We start from the raw sequence: 17,380 nt of genomic DNA on the forward strand, positions 1-17,380 counted from the left end.
AGCGGACACAAAAGAACGATAGGCAGCATCAAATAGCAACAAAATATACATAGAGTACCTATGAAAACACACACGAATATGCACACTCGAACAAAACCTAAAATGTATGCGTACTTGCATGTGTGTTTGTGTTGAACAAAAGAAAAAAATTAAAACAAAGACTACGCATGACCCAAGCATTTCATTCATAGATAAGCAGAAACCGTCAACTCAATTCAATGCTAGCCAATTTAACTCATTCAGCTATGATACGAAGTCCACCATTGCTCTGGTGAAAGGAGCCTGTTGTGGGCGCTGCTGCACAATTGTTGCGAGTAGTTTGTGTGCACGCATTCTGTTGCATACTTTCGAACAAGTTGTTTGTGTGGTTGCAGTTGTTGTTGTGTTGCAGGTTCGCCTTACAACGAATGATAATTTTTACACGAACGCATATTCGCTAATACACAAACTTGCGCGCCAACTTCTCGTAGGGATTTTATTATTCTGTATCAGCATACAACCAACCCCCACTTCCACTGAAGCATTTTTTTTTTTTTAACTTTTCCGCAGTTATTTAACATCCTGTTCCGCGTGATCTGCCACCAGTTGTAACTCACTATTTGACTTGTGCGGAGTGTTAGAGTGCGCAGTAGGAAATTGAACTTTCAAAATAACGGTTACTATTGCTTTCAAAGTGAATTCCTGAAAAGCTGATAATAATTAACGAAAAATTAACATTTTTGTTAAAACAAAAATTTGTTTTGTAGAAAAAAATAGAATTTTCACTGCTTGAAATTTTATCAAAATATATTAAATTAAAAATATAATTAAAATTTGAAAATACTTAGTAATTAACAGGTAGGTGATATTAAATAATTTTAATTTAAAACCTTTTTAAAATAATAAGTAGTTTTTATATTTATTTAGTTATAGTTATATTTTATATTTTAATATTTTTTAGTTATATTTTAATTTTATTAATTATTATTTTATTATTATTGTACAATGAAGTAGACCGAAATATCTGTAATATAAATAATTTTGTTTAAAAATTAAAATAGAACTAAATATTTAACACAGTTTGAAAAGTGTAATTTTTTATTTTATTTAAAAGAACATTCTAAGCCCAGTAACAAATATAATAACTAATTGAATATTGATCGTAATAACAATTTAATAAAATAATAATATAATTTTAAAATATATAAAACGTACTTCTCTTTTATATATTTAAAATGAATAAATTAATTGGATATTTGTTTAAAGTTTGAAATCAATAAATTATTATATTTTTAAAATAAAGTAATAGGTATTCATAAAAAAATAAATTATGAAGTAAATTATGAAGTTGGTAATTATGTGTATTTAAATTTAAAATATATAAAAATTTTTAAGCAAACGCTTAATCAACATTGTTTTAGAAAATTCATATATAAAACAATCAATATTAAGCAATTCACAGATTAAATATATTTTTGCATTAATGATTACTTGAAACATATTATTATATTATTAATTTTAAGATCACATTCGTAAATTATGAAAGTGTTCAAAAATGCAAATTTTTATTTCATTTTATTGGTTCTTTTAAAAATATTTCTTGTAAATAAAATTTGTTTTTGGTTTTTTAAAGGTTTGGTGCATATTTTAAATATCACACAAAAATGATATTTTTACGTAAAAAGTGTATGACTTTATTAACAGTAATTCAAAAAAAATAAAATGTTTAATATAAATATATTTATATCATGTTTCATACATATTTATACATAATATATTTCTCTACAAAAAACTGTTTTCCTCTGGTAACAATACATTTGAAAACTAATTTATTTGTAAACTTCAGTTTCAAATTAATTACTTATTTCAAAAAGGTGAAAATTCTAGCCTTACAAATTATTCTTATAAAGTTATTTATTAATTTTTGTTAAAAAATAATTATTATTAGCGAAGAAACCAATTATTTGTTTTTAATAACACAGAGGTATAATTATTTAGTTGCCTTAAAAATATCAATAATCTTAAATATTTTTATTGTAATCGATTAACTTAATCAATATATATTCGTACATATATATGCAATTAATATGTAAACTCAACATTTTATCTTTTCACTAATAATATGTCGTTATTTTAAAATAATAACTTCAATAATATAAAATTGAATATTATATGTATGAATATAATAATCTAAAGAATATTTTGGAAAAACCAAAAAGCCATATATTTGAACAAAATGTTCTTTTGTTAAATTATTTATTAGTTATTTAATTTTTTTGTATTTTTGTTTTATACATTAATATTATTGAAGAAAATATTACTAAAATGACCAACAAGATTTTAAATGTATTCCATTAGGAATATAGAATCTTAAAATAGGATCTCTATTTATCTCTACTTTTTTTGGGAAAGGTCATTGCTTGTTGAATATTTTCTCGGATTTATTATACACGGTTCTTTTCCAGCTAATTTTTTGTCTGTAGCGTCTCGTAGTGCCTTGTCTGTAATATTTCTTCGTGTAACATGGCAAATTTTCTCACATATAACATCTTTTATATAATAAATGACACAAGTTTAGAGAATTACCAGTGTATACTAATAGTAAGAGCATATATACTTGTTAATATCTTATTTCTTAATCACAAATATTCGTTCATTCGGCTTAGATGTCATTGTTGCAGAATTGAGTATCTTAATCATAATCTATCACATAAGTTTAAAAATCACTTACTGTTCAAATAAATACATAAATGTATTTTTAAATGTTTATATCTATATATAAGTAATATCCTTTTATCTGAAAAATATACTAATAGAGAAAAATAAAGAACACAATATGAGCAGGAACCATTTAAAGAAAATTAAAAAAGAGGAAATACTGTGAAGAATTTGTAATAAAAATTAGATGCTTTGTTAATCTTTTATATTCGCATAATGGAAATAATCATTCTTCATTCTTAAATAGTTAATTTTTCATTTAGCCATTAAGTGTTTTATCTATACAAAAATTCGCGTCGGTAAAATGTTTATAGTGAAAATTTTAAAAATCTGTAGTGCAGATTAAAACTTCCCAAAAATTATATCACCCAATTCAAGAACAACTAACTTTCTCTTAATCAATTTAAATTTACTTATTTCGTACTAAATTTAGAAATTAAAGAATATAATAAAGTCTGCCCAGATATTTATATATTTTGTACGAGTTTTCATAGTTCCTTAGACAACTTTTTAATTAAAAAAATAATTTATTTAGTTATAATATTTATTAATTTTTCATAATGAAGATGAAATAAAAAACACTTAAATCTAAATTGCTAGCGGTACATTAAAGTACTTTTGTTTTAAGTCTTAATAAAAAAATTCGTTAAAAGGATTCATGTCCATAAAGTTCTGCAGTTCAAATTAATACCATTCTAACCGAAAAATCAGTTGCACAGTAATATAAAGAATATTACCATCCACCATAAGTTAAAAATAAGTATTTACATATTTAGTGCATATGTATTACTTAACATTATTAGAATATTTCAGTTGCTTCCATTATTTTAAGCCATCCAAATTTGGCGTATCGGTAAATGTTATTTCTCCTGATACTGCAGCTTTCTGATACTCGATAAGCACAATCTGATTTGCTCCACGTTTAAGTACCTCTTTTGGTACATACAGTGTAATTTGTGGTCCAACAACAGGCCAATATCTACCAATATTTTCTCCATTTATAAAAACTATACCTTTACCCCAATCGGTTGTGTCTAAATAGGTATCGCATGGATCATCATCAATTTCTATCGTACCATAAAATATGGTCGGTCCGCAGCGTAGCAAAGCACGATAATCTTGCTCTCGGAAACCTATTTGCTGTAGTGATTCAAGTTCTATGAAATTTCTGATATCTTCATATGATTCTAGTGGGAACTTTGTCATATTCCAATTAGATAAAATTGTTTTATCCAAGGTGACATCACTAATTATTCCCTTAAAATCATTAAGTTGTCCAAAATTAATGCGACCTTGATTTTCAACCAAAATTTGTAAACGACTACCAGCAGTAGCACTGATGGGTAAATCAAATATAGGTGTTTCCCGTGATAAGATGCCAATTAAATCATTATCTATATAAACATAAGCACGATCACGTACTCCAGGCGCACGTAATATGCTTGGATCACGCTTAAATCGAGGCAAATCTGTCTCATAGAGTACTAGTCCTGAATATTGACTAAGCGCTTCAAAAGTTTTTGGTTTATTTGACACAACAACGCCTGTTCCAAGTGTTTGTCTACCTTTCTCAGACAGTATTGAACAACATGCCATTAGACGTATGCTACCGTAATTCTTCTTTGGCAGTGGTTCTGGAACGGATATATTAGGTAATGGTAAATAACGTCCGATTATTTCACGTATTTTGAAATATTTTGGTGTCGGATCGCCAGCCTCTGTCATAGGAGCGTCATAGTCGTAGGAAGTTATATCTGGTTGAAAACGACCAGGACCACCATCATTAGAACCAGCAGTAAATCCAAAATTGGTACCCCCATAAAACATGTAAAGGTTTACGCTAGCATTGGAGTTCAACATTTCTCTGAAATTATAAATAAAATAAATTTTATTTAAATGAAATTGAAACAAAGTAGAAATTTGTAAGATATAAAGTAACGACATGATCTTACTTAGATCGGTACATAGTAAAGATAAGATCTGGGAAGATTTCGGAATGAAACTTTTAAAATATATGCATTAAACTGTTAAGTTTTGGTTATTCCAAAGTTTCAATTTCTTGCCTTTCTTTAACATCTCTACTTACATGAAAGTGTTAGTAATCGCTTTTGTAGGCACACGCGCCATAGATTCTGACCAATGCGTCAGCCAACCAGGATAGTATTCTGCGTTTACTAAAGGTCCTTTGGGTTGTATACGACGTAAGCGATCCCAAAAATTGGTAAGATTACTAGTAGCACCAAAGTCCATGGTAGCTAAAACCCCTTCAATATGTCCACAGTAGAGTACAGAGGGACCATCATTAGTGAAGAGTACAGCTTTATTATGTACATGAGCCAAAGTTTCATCACGCAGCCAAGTTCGGTATTTTTTATCGCATGCATAATAGGAACCATATTCATTTTCAACTTGTACCATAATAATCGGGCCGCCATTACCATAAAGAAATGGTGCCATGCGTGCCATAAGTACAGAGTACCAAAGGCGAACTTCAAATAAATAATCTGCATTTAAAATTAAGTATATTATTTGTGATTAATATATAGCCCATGAATGACTTTGTTTGAAAAACATACTTATATCAGCTGTACGTAATTGCATGCCCGGATATTTAGTCAGAAGCCAATAGGGAAAGCCACCCTAATTAAAAGTATTACTTATAGTTTAAAAAATGTTAAAATATTTTTTTATACCAACCAAGTCACGTTCTGCACATATGTATGGACCAGGTCGTAATATAACTAGTAGATCCTCATCAATTGCATATTTAATAAATTTTTCTAAATTTGCTATACCATTCCACACATAAACGCCTTCTTTTGGATTATGTAATGACCATTCGACGTACCTGAAATTGATTAAATACTTAGTAGTGTGTCTGTAAAGAATATAGTCAACTCTTTAGTGCACTTACGTTGTTACCGCATTTAAGCCAGCTGCTCGCATCGTACGTAATTTTCTTTGCCACGTTTCGGGATGTGCTCGAAAATAATGAAAAGAACCGGAAATAAAGCGAAAAGGTTGACCATCTTTGAGGAAGCGATCATTATCCCAATCTACAGTGAATGTACGATTGGAAGACGCAAACCACAACTGGCAACAAAACAGCACAACCAAAACAAGTAGAAACTTTAATCGCATTTTTCTGGAAAAAAGATTTAAATAAATCAAAATATTTTCACAATATTTTCACAGTAACAGGGAAGTTCAACGTTTTCTTTACAATTTCAGCAATTCATAGAAATTTAAATGCAATGACAATAACAATAACAAGAACAATTTCATTTTCATTTGAAATTTCAAAAATTAGAATTTCAATGAGAACTTTGCACAAAGAATATTACTTTTTCAATGTTAATTTCGATTTCTTCCTAAAAGAATATTAAGAGCATGCGGAACTGCATTTTAGGAAGTACACGGCGTATGAGTAACGTTTATTAATGCTCAATGGCGTTTCTTGACACAATTGTGCAACATTTGTGTTTTGCTTTGTTTGCTCTCGTACAAAGTTTATCGAGATTGATAAAAATAGATTAAAAGGTTAATTAAGATAAAGATACTCAGCAAATCGTGACTGATATACTAAATAATAAACTAACACAAAAATTAGTTATTTTTATTTTTATATTTTCAAAGATTTAAGACTACGGAAATAAGAGCAGTTAATATAATATAATATACATAATGTTAATATATACATATATACATACATTCACACACACACACACACACATATGTATATATATATATATATATATATAATTATTTATATATAAATCAAAAAATATATACAACACATAAATTAAATGTTCGAGATGATATTTGTTTATGAAGTAATCATTTCATTTATCTTTATAATGTTAAGATATATATTAGATTAAAAGTTCAATTAAAATCTTTTTAGCTATAGAAATAAGTAACTTCCGATTTCTATCTACAATCATAAATCATATGACTACATATATCAAAACTTTTTATTTAAAAAAATATACTTCTTAAATATATCATAGATGTCAATGTTTTTATTCAGTACTAGGTGACTTCGCGATCTTCGTGCCGCGTAAAAGTCAGTGAATGTTATATTAAATTTTAGGTAAACTTAATTTAGAAATTTATTAACGTAATAAAATGAATACCAAAAATTTATTATGTTCAACAGTTTATCAGGCGCAGGAACAAACAAAGCAGATAGTTTCCCTACAGGTGAACATGCCACGTACAATTGACCATGAGAAAAATATGCATTTTCTAGATTCAGAATACAAACACTCAAGGATTGGCCTTGTGATTTATTTATCGTCATGGCGAATGCAAGCCGAAAAGGAAATTGAATTCATTTAATCTTGAAGGGCATATCGGTTGGGCTCATTGGAATCCTCGGAATGAGAACTTCATCAATTTTGAATTTTCCTTTCAGTATCGTTGCGTGAATCACATTGATCAGTTTTGTTATAACCAATCGCTTTTCATTGCATAGTTTTGATTGGTTTAGATTTCGAAGCATAATGACTACCGAACCAACCTTAGTTGTAAATTGTGTGGTGGTAAGCCACGCTCATCCAAGGAGTTCAAAAATTCAGTTGGATAATTGGTAGCTTCGTCTTCGTTTATTACACAGTCAATAGATTCAAATGTATGCAGAGTACCAACGATTTGATTTTGAATTACAAAATTTAAGTCATCCACATCTTTGTTCTTAGTCACCAAAATTGCTCGCTCACTCAACCATTTGTTATTTTTATGATTATCAATGATGTTCGGAAATACTTCATTGATGAGTTCGTCTTTTGATGAGACGAAATTGCAAAAATATGAATGAAATGCAATAAATCCACTCGACTCTTCAACAGGCACACGGCTATAACCGATTGTCAGCAATTGCTTGGAGAAATCTTCATATATCGATGACAGTATTTATTTATTATATTTGAAATTTGAAATATTTGATATATTGATGACACGCAAAAAACAAAAAGAAAATCAGTATCACTCAAACTGTCAACAGTTTGAAACAAAAATTTATAAATTTATTATTTATGTTAAAATTAGTGGATGTTTCCAATATTTTATAATATATTCCGCTATTCGGAGCGGAAACGAATCCAACAAATCAAAGATAATTAAAATCGTTTCAGCCGTTCTTCAGTTATAAGTGGTCTAACTGACACGACTTTCTTTTATGTATATAGATTAATTGTATAGTAGTATTTATTCAGAAACAAATGGCAAACAAATGATCTAAGAAGCTTTATTATCAAATTATTAATTTAGAAGCTACACAATTTTTGCATTTCCTGAGTGAAAAATTCACCAAAAAATAATTCTATTCAATTTTAATTTAAATAAAATAATCTTATTTTATTTTTGGTTTCTTTCTTTTGCCTTTAGTGCATGGTTAAGAAAACGATTATGTTAATTATATAGTATATATATGTGAGTTCTATATCTCGACCCTATATTTCTTCCAGATGCTAAAACTATTATTTATTTAATAATATTCTGGTTTCTCCGTCTTTCATTGTCATTATAATTATAAAAAATATAAAATATACATACAATTATAAACATTAACTGAGGATTTATAATATATTTCTCCATTATTCCCTGGATATAATTGGAGCTTAAAGTCTCAACGGAGCACTACCTAACTTAAATAGAATAATTAAGAACTTGTAATAATTATATATATCATAATATGTAAGTCAATACTCCATATTTTGTTTAAAATCAACATTGGATATGATATTGCTTACTATACTCGTATTACGCTAGTATTCTAACAATATGAAACTACATTGGAGATTACCTTCCCGTCTCTGTAACTGATAGTATGCCTTTCATCTTTATACAGTCGTACGTTTTTAGGAAGGAATACTTATAAAATAACACTATAAGAGTTAAAGAAATTGTCAAGTAAAAAATTATTTTTTAATTAATAAGCTCTATTTGTACATAATAATAGAAACTTTCTATTGTTTTAATATACTTATACTTACTTATATACTTATACTTGAATATACTTATGATAGTTGTGATCTTTACGGATTGGGAACTGTATTTTTAAAATTAAATGGAGTAGTGCAATGAGATTATAGTAAATCGTTTGTGTTACATACCTTAACCACATAAATATGTAATATTTTGTAAATGTTGTTGAAACCTTAGGATAAACATACATCTCTATAGTTCTTTTTGAGAAATTTAAATGCAAGAGTAAAACTCACTTTGAAGATATATGGATTTTGGATTAGAGACAAGAAGGTATAAATGAAAGCAGTAAATGGTAATTTTAAATTTGATTAAATAACTGCAGTAATTTTAATCGTTTTAGAAAATATTAATTTATACAATAAGCTCATCCACAAATATAATGTGAAAGGTCTATTTATGTGTCCAAGTATATAAGTATCTTTGTTTTTATTTTTTCTGTATAGATAGTATAGATAGTAATTTACTATCGATGCGAAATGAATCCGACTAATCGTGTTTATCCACAAGTTGTCAAGGCTGCACAAACTTTCAATGCTCAAGTTCCAGGATTTTTGTCAGTTTTTTTTTTGTTTTATTTAATTAGTGACACTAACCAAAGCACTTGCCATGTTTTTTTCTTTAAATTAGAACGAGCTTATAAACTACAGCTTTATTTGGAAACACAAGTTCAACGAATTGAATGTTAATTTTTGAAGTTGCCTATTTTTGTTTCAAAGCTATTCTTTTTGTAGACACATCTGTTATGCATATTTTTACTTACTATATGTAAAGCACCTTTCTTGGGTGCAATTTTACAAAGAAGCTATGCAAATGTTACTCACCAGCTCACTAAAGCGAGTAAGAAAAACTGAACTATATTGTTCTTCGTATTTTCTATAATTCTTATTTTTAAAGTAGATTTTTTTGTCAAATGTAATAAGACTTATGACGGAAAGAAACTAGAAGGGTTCGAACAGTAATGAAGAAAAAACAACAACAACAATATTTTCTTTTTTAATCTTTCTTTATGAAATATTAAATTATATTGAAGGACCGAATATTAAATAGATTGAATTTTTAATTTACATATTCTTTAAACATATTTTTATAATTATTGACGTTAATTGACGTTAATTTTTATTATTATTGACGTTAATTATTCTTATATCAATCCACTTGTTTTATAAAATATATTGCGTTGAACAATAATTTTGTATGGACAGATTAACATATACTTTGAAAAATAAAAAAAAACAAACATTTTTTGACATCGGTTAAAAACCATAAAAATTTTACCAAAAGTATTCAGCAGGTATAGCAGTTATATATAATTACAATAGATCCATAAGTAGGACATATCAGAACAATATGAAAACTCAGTTGTTGGTTGAGAAACTAAATAGAGAACCTGAACAATATGGGGCGCTTGTTTTGATAAGTTGTATATTAGCTTTAAATTTCATTGTTTATAAATTAAAAAAATAAATATTAAATAAATGTTATCATGGGTGAAATACATAAAATTTGTGCAAGGTTAAGTTGAATAAGTTATCACTAAGTTGACACTGAATACGTCACGTGAACTACTACAAACAAATAAAAATTAATAATTTATTTTTTATGTATCGGTACAAATGCAGGGTAACTAGTATATATGTGCATTCTAATTCTTTACCAGCATACAAGGCAAAAAATGTTACTAAGCCTCAAGAAGGACATTAACATAATAATGATGAAATCATCGCATAACCTTCAAAGTTATTTTTTAAATATGTAATAATAACTTTGTTATAATAATAACGCTTGTTGATGTATATTATGAGTAGAGATGTAATTTGTATTTATGTAAATGTAGAAATATTGTAAATAAAATGAAACTACTACAATTCAACACAATTGTTTTATAATTATTCTAAATCGATTGTAATAAAAAATGTGAACGAATTTTTTAATAGCTTTTTTCATAGAATTTGTTTAACATCAAATAGATAATAGATTATTGGAATTGAAAAATCTATTTATAAGACAATTCTCAGAAAAATATTATCTTACAGTATTAAGAAACACAGTTTCAATTATCAAATAAGTCATAAAACCGCACAGTTATGTAATTCAATATATACAATTCATATAAACCATCTAACAGTTGCAATTTTGTAAATAAGTTATTGTCTTATCTTCTTATATTATTTTAATGGAAAGTAGATATCTTCTTGAAACTACGACTTTGCATTGTAATAAATTAATAATTAAATAATTAATATCAAGACTGAGTACTTAAGTTCAAATTCATCTCTCACTCAATATAATCGGTAAAATATTGTGTTTAACAAATATATATATTGCCGACGAAAGTCGTAAAATCACAATGTTTTCGAAAAAATAAAGGTTATGAAGGATTCATATAACCAAAACAAGAGAAAAAGTTAGTTTATAAAATTCTGTTTATAGATATTATAGCACATTTGTTAAAGTACTTATAGATCTTTGTTTGATTACTTTCATAGTACTTTAGCTTCGTTCACACGTTTTCATCCTTTGCACTTAAAATGGTAGTAACAGATAGGAAATAACACTCAGGAAATATGATGAAGAATGAGAAATGGAATCATATATTCTATTTATGACATGTTCACATGGCAATAAAAATAAATATCAATAATATTAGATTAAACGGTAATCATTTAAACAATGTCCGTAAAAATTTATGCGGCTCTTTCAGTCTGCTTCCAATATTATTTAATCCAATTAATACATTTTTTATTTAATTTATTTATTTATTTTACTCATTTTTTATACATTATTTTTACTCCCAATAATAAACACTTAGTTCTTTGTTTTGTTTTTAAATACATACCAACATCAATTGTCTTGAATAAATTATTGATTATAATAAACATTTACAAGTTAACAGAACAATTATTTAAATAAAGCCAACTATATAGATATATATATGAACAAAATTTAATTCAGACGTATACAAATGAAGACAAATGGAGCACAAGGATATGTATTCGAATTGAAACTGTGAAGCGTTACAGCTAACAAAAGAGTGTATCACTATAGCTTAGGCTTACTTGAGTCTATGGAAAACATCGTTAGGAGTCCATGTGAAAGGCGTTTCAATATTTATTGCACTCAGTATAGGAGTATATTTTATAGTATCGTATCTTTGACTGGGATGCATTGAATTTCAGTGGTTCATCAAAATACGTTGGTTTATAAAATATTTATTAGTATTATATCAAAATCAGGGACAGCATAAATTATTCATGTGTTAAATTTGTTAGTTAATTATCCATCGCAATTGTAAAAGAGATATATCTCGGCATAAATTAGCACGAGTTGGGACGAAAATGTTAATAAATAAATTTTTGTGGTGTTAGTTATTATCTAAAAGATTAGAGAACATTATTAAAAAAAATGTTGATTTTAAAAGGATAATGATATGATTGTCTAAAAATGGAAAAGTAAAATATGAGCTATAAATGCGACAGCTGTGCTAAATAATATATTTACCTTGTTTATGAATAGAGTAGAAACTGCTTCAATTCTAGCTAAATTTCAGATTTTACAAGATTGATTAAAATAAAGTATATTAATAGTTATTTATTGATCAGCGATATCAAATAATATAAATAACTTATATAGGTTTTATTAGTAGTGTTAAGTATTATATACATCCCTTTTCAGACCTGTTTAATTAAATAGGTTTGATTAATTTTTTACTAAATTTTAAAATTTAGTATTAATATTAATACTTTCAGATTATTAAATATAATTAATAAATTGCTAAATAACTTAAGAAAGAAATTGATTATGAAAAAATAATTTTATATGATTAATAATGCACATATATCAAGCTTTTGTATTATTTGGTAAGCAGACCTTGTAATCCACTTAAGTGTTCGTCGTAATTTTTAGTATTACCTTTGCATATTTAGATTAAAATAGAAGTTATATATATATATATTTTTTTTTTATAAATATTAAAATGCATAAATTTTTTTTTGAAATTATATATACAAATTATATAGATTAGCATAAGCATCAAATTAATTTTGGAATCTTCATGAAAGTATTTAATTAAAATACATTATATTTAATAGACGCTTGTTTTATAAGTTGGATTAGTATTTAACTTAATTTTTGTTCGAGAATTTTATTATCATATTGAACAATATTACAGAAACTAAAGCCAAATAGTTAAGATTTGGATATATTATTTTAGATACTTTTACTAGACGAAATATTTAACTACTGTTGGAGCAGTAAAATGTGACCTACTAAAAAATCCCTTACAAACCACTGCACACCGCTTATGTAGCAGACTCATTTTGTAAAGTTAACTATTTTATTATTTTATATGTTTATTTAAATGTTATGCAAATAACTCATTTTTATATATTAAATATTTTAATCTTGTACAATAATCTTATTTCATGAGTCAGAGATTTATGAATTTTACTTTTGTTTTGTGTATTTAATTATTATTCAATTACACAGACATTATTTATTGTTATAATGAACTTATTTGTTTTCAATTGTTTAAAAATTTTTACATAGATTCCTCATTCATTCTATTATTTTTGCTTCTCATTGTTTGATAGATATCACAGTTTTAAAATTTAAAATTTAAATATATTTAAAATTTTTAATATTGTTTTATTTTATGAATAAAGGGTAAGGGTAGTAAGAAGTGCCATGGTTTTTCTTTTATTAAACAAAAAATCATCATCAAAAAGTACCGGACTATTGCTTGCAACATACTAATGATATGTTGACTATAAGAAATACTCACTTTATAATCATTTCAAAGGAAAAGCCGGGAAAACATAAAGCACAAGGTTATAGCAGAGATATAGAGTCTCTATATCTGGTTATAGAATGAAATGTTAGAAATGTACTCCGATATTGAGCTACACATGAAAATAACTTATGATTCCATGTAATAATTTCCTAATAAAATCAGGCTATAAGGTTAAGATCTTGCAGTTATAGCTTTAACAGATTAGTTCGTATGTAGTTTAAATTTATTGCAAAGTACCTTGTTAATAAATAACTTTCATTATTATAGACCAATAAAATTTAGGCAGATTGTTAAAATGTTCTCACAATCTGTTTGGTTTTAGATTATATTTCACTTAAGGAAACACTCCCAATATATAATATATTGGATAAAAATTTAGTTGTAATATTCTTGGGAAGCAATGATGTGATCAGTTAAGTGAACCAGTTCTTGTTGTTTGTTTAAAATTTTTAATTGTAAAAACATAATAAATATTTTTTAATTTTTTTTTTTCAATACAAATAAATTAAAAACTTCTGAAATGGCCGTCAATTAAAAATAATAATATTGGAAGAATTTTGAGTTAATTTTTAGTAGTATTATTTTAGTTTTCTTTCATTTTTATAACACTCTGCCCTGAAGAAGAGTCAAAATAAAATCAAAATGTTGACGATATTTATATAGATAATAAATACTTATATAAATAATATTACAATATAATAAAAAATAATAAAAATAAACACATTCGAAAAAAGAATACGAAATAATCCGAATATTTTTTGAATGTTCTTAAAAAAGCTTTACGGAAGCACATATCTCTGAAGATTCACGGTGTAATAATTTTGAATAGACTTAACAAGTATAAATAAATTGTATCATTGAAATAATTTATTACATTTATTAATTAATGTCTTTCTCTTTTTTTTTCTTGTTTATTTTATGTTCGCAATCAATTAATTAATTGTATAAATAAATATAAAAATAAAGAAATAATTATAATTAATTAAAATAATATAAATTTATTTTATAAATTATTTTACCAATTAATGTTTATTTATTTAACAATTGGGCTTCTCTTATCGGATGATATACAAGAGGTATTTTTGGACATTTTAAGTTACCTCCAAAAGAATTAGTTTTTAGTGTTCTTTGATAACATAACTCTTTGTTTATAATTCTTTGTTTTAAATAAACCTTTTAAAAAAGATACACAAAAAGCACAAAAACCTTAAAAAAGGAGAATATCGTTATTGCAAATCAATCAAAAAACTCTCCGAATTCATACCATTTACCATCCCTTTGGATTTATTTGTAAATTTTGTTTGGCGTGGTTGATAGTATGAAAAAATTATAATTCTGGATTAGGAACAAATTTATATATGACCAAAACGCTCAAAAATATGAAGGAATCACATGCATAATGAAGTCTTTTTGAACAAAGGTATCATTCCTCTATATATGTATTTTATATTTATTGTCTAAGTTTTGTATAATTATTTATTCTATATAAATATTTAATTCATGTTTTAATGTTAATGTATCCTATAATTGTTTCCTTGTGATATATACTAAAATATTGTTACATTATATTAATATTCTATAGTACCCTGATGATGACTATAGAATATAGTCGAAATATCGATTTAAATCATTTTTTTTTTAAATAAAAACAATTTTTTATAAATTGTTTAACTACTGACCAATTAGCTCGTTAAAATAAATTGTTAAAAAAAAAACTTAGAATAAAAGTACCGCTAGTATTGTAAATTTCTGTAGAAAACATCTATATAAATATTTTTCATATTGCTAAAAATAAATACAATTAAAAAAATGTTATTTTTTGATAATTTTATTATTTGAAACTAATATGATTCATACAAATTTACAAAAAAAATTAGTTTAAACATAAAAATATTAGAAGTAAGTATTAGTGTTGCTGAAAAAGCTACGCTTTCTTTATATGGTGGCAAAGAAGTAATATTCAAATTTAGAGGGTTTTCTTCTTTCTTTGCTATTCGAAAAAATATTAGTAATATTTTTAGAGTACATTTTTATATGCGAAATATATTGCATAAATAATATATTATTATTTGCTAATGTCATAAACTAAACTAAAAAATAACATTTTTCAAATTGCAAATATTTCATTTAAATTTGATTGCGTTAATTTTACGGTTCAACTGATTAGAATAGGTTTTTTACTGGTACTCATAGAATGAATAATAAATAATTGGTTTTAAATACAGCTAATGCTTAAGCAGAATTTATAAAAAAATATATAAATATTAAAATTAGTGAAATAAATTGTATATATAAAATATATAGTGAAATTAAAAAAAAATATATAAAAAAAATTCTACAAAAATTAATAAATTAAATGAAATTCAATAATAAAAACAAAAATTAAAAACATTTTTGTCATGCCTGCGTTGTCGAAAATCGCGTATACATAATTAAAATTCAGAACATTTGACCCACTTCAATTGTTTTGCATATAATTTTTTCTCCTTTATTTTTAATTTTTATTTTTTCGGGGGTATTAAAAGTCAAATTTAGTTTTGTATATATGTATGTACATATATTTTTGTTAATATTATCAGATATTTTTATTGTCTTCATTTCTGCAGTTTATGCACAAAATGAACAGCCGTGATAACTTGAAGCCTGGCTTTGCTACACTTATAGTAATATAGTAAGATTGATTCAGAACAGACAGAAGACACGTTTACCGGTTCGAGGTAGAGAAAGAAGAAAGAAGAAAGAAGTTGTAATCAGAAACCATATAACCAAATAAAACAGCAATAAAATAAAAATATAAATTTAAATAAATAAATCTGTATAAATTAATTAGACATGTAATTTGACGCTACATGAAGCCGGCCCCACTCTGTGTTTAGCTAACGGTTTAACTTAGAGTCCAGAAATACTCACATGATACCAAAATTTTTTCTGGTGTATTGACTTTGGCGTCTCTCAAAATGTCAGTAAAAATGAAAGATTTAATCAATCAACGAATCGAAATTTATTACTGTAAGGCGCATCGACAACCCAAATTAATTACTGCTAACTTGATAAATTTCTTAACTTTTTTTTATATAGTAAAATTTGATTTTTCAGTTTTTTTTTAAATATCACTCACGAATTTTAGTAGTAAAGGTACGTGTATCACAACTGACGAGCCACTGACCGCACAAAACATGTAAAGCACTGTACGACTCCACAGAAGAATCGCAACTGAACTTGTATAAGAATTTGACTAGCGTGAATATTTATGTGCACGCCGCGATATTCTTTTTAATTAAAAGCTTGACTCTAAGTCCGCTATATTTTCATTCGATTCTTGTTGTTTGTGTTTTTAGTTTTTACAGTTAATATGCATATTCTTTTCATTACACGCAACAGGCTACTCACAGTGTCTGGTATCGTAGGGTAGAAAGGAGAAAGAAGAAATGCTGGTGTTTCTATCTTTCGAAAAAAAAAAAAAAAAAACAAAATAGGAATAAACGGCATTAATTTGTTTATACGCCACTGAAGAGTATCGAAAGAGTTACATTGTTAGTTTTTCTATAATATATTTACTATTTGCAGTGTTCAATAAAACTAGATTGGAATATTTGCGATATTTGAGTCAAATAAGATCATATCAGAGACTAACATATGAGATTATAGGCTCATTAAAAAATTCACATATTCAATACATCGTATGTATCGTATGTATATATCTGCATATGTATGTAGTTTGGCAAATATAGGTACATTTTAAAATCTGTCATATTGAAAGTAAATAGATTTCAATCATAATTTATAAATATTGATTACTCTGGTCAATTGTTGGTCCAAGTAATTCTTAGAGTTTAGAGAAACAGGTACTGTGTAAGTAACTTTCTTCGTTTACTTATTGTGGATTTTATTTTGAACAAATTA

The 17,380-nt window shown here is 26.2% G+C and overlaps 1 protein-coding gene across 3 annotated transcripts; it reads right to left on the reverse strand.

Moving 5' to 3' along the window:
* Positions 1-3,280: 3,280 nt before the first annotated feature.
* Positions 3,281-16,708, reverse strand: LOC119678574 (beta-galactosidase-like). Of its 3 annotated transcripts, none has more exons than XM_038090478.1 (6): positions 16,388-16,708; positions 5,612-5,842; positions 5,395-5,545; positions 5,274-5,337; positions 4,784-5,201; positions 3,281-4,561 (listed from the first exon to the last, which is right to left on the reverse strand). In XM_038090478.1, the coding sequence occupies exons 2-6, from the start codon at positions 5,836-5,838 to the stop codon at positions 3,520-3,522; spliced, it is 1,902 nt and encodes a 633-aa protein (XP_037946406.1). In that variant the 5' UTR covers positions 5,839-5,842; positions 16,388-16,708; the 3' UTR covers positions 3,281-3,519. The 3 variants fall into 3 exon arrangements, with proteins under 3 accessions (XP_037946406.1, XP_037946407.1, XP_037946405.1); XM_038090479.1 differs by having other exon boundaries at positions 16,596-16,707; XM_038090477.1 differs by lacking the exon at positions 16,388-16,708 and adding an exon at positions 11,745-12,036.
* Between the last annotated feature and the right edge of the window lie 672 nt (positions 16,709-17,380).

Source organism: Teleopsis dalmanni, chromosome 2 (assembly GCF_002237135.1).
Source record: "Teleopsis dalmanni isolate 2A chromosome 2, ASM223713v2, whole genome shotgun sequence".
NCBI classification, from domain to species: domain Eukaryota; kingdom Metazoa; phylum Arthropoda; class Insecta; order Diptera; family Diopsidae; genus Teleopsis; species Teleopsis dalmanni.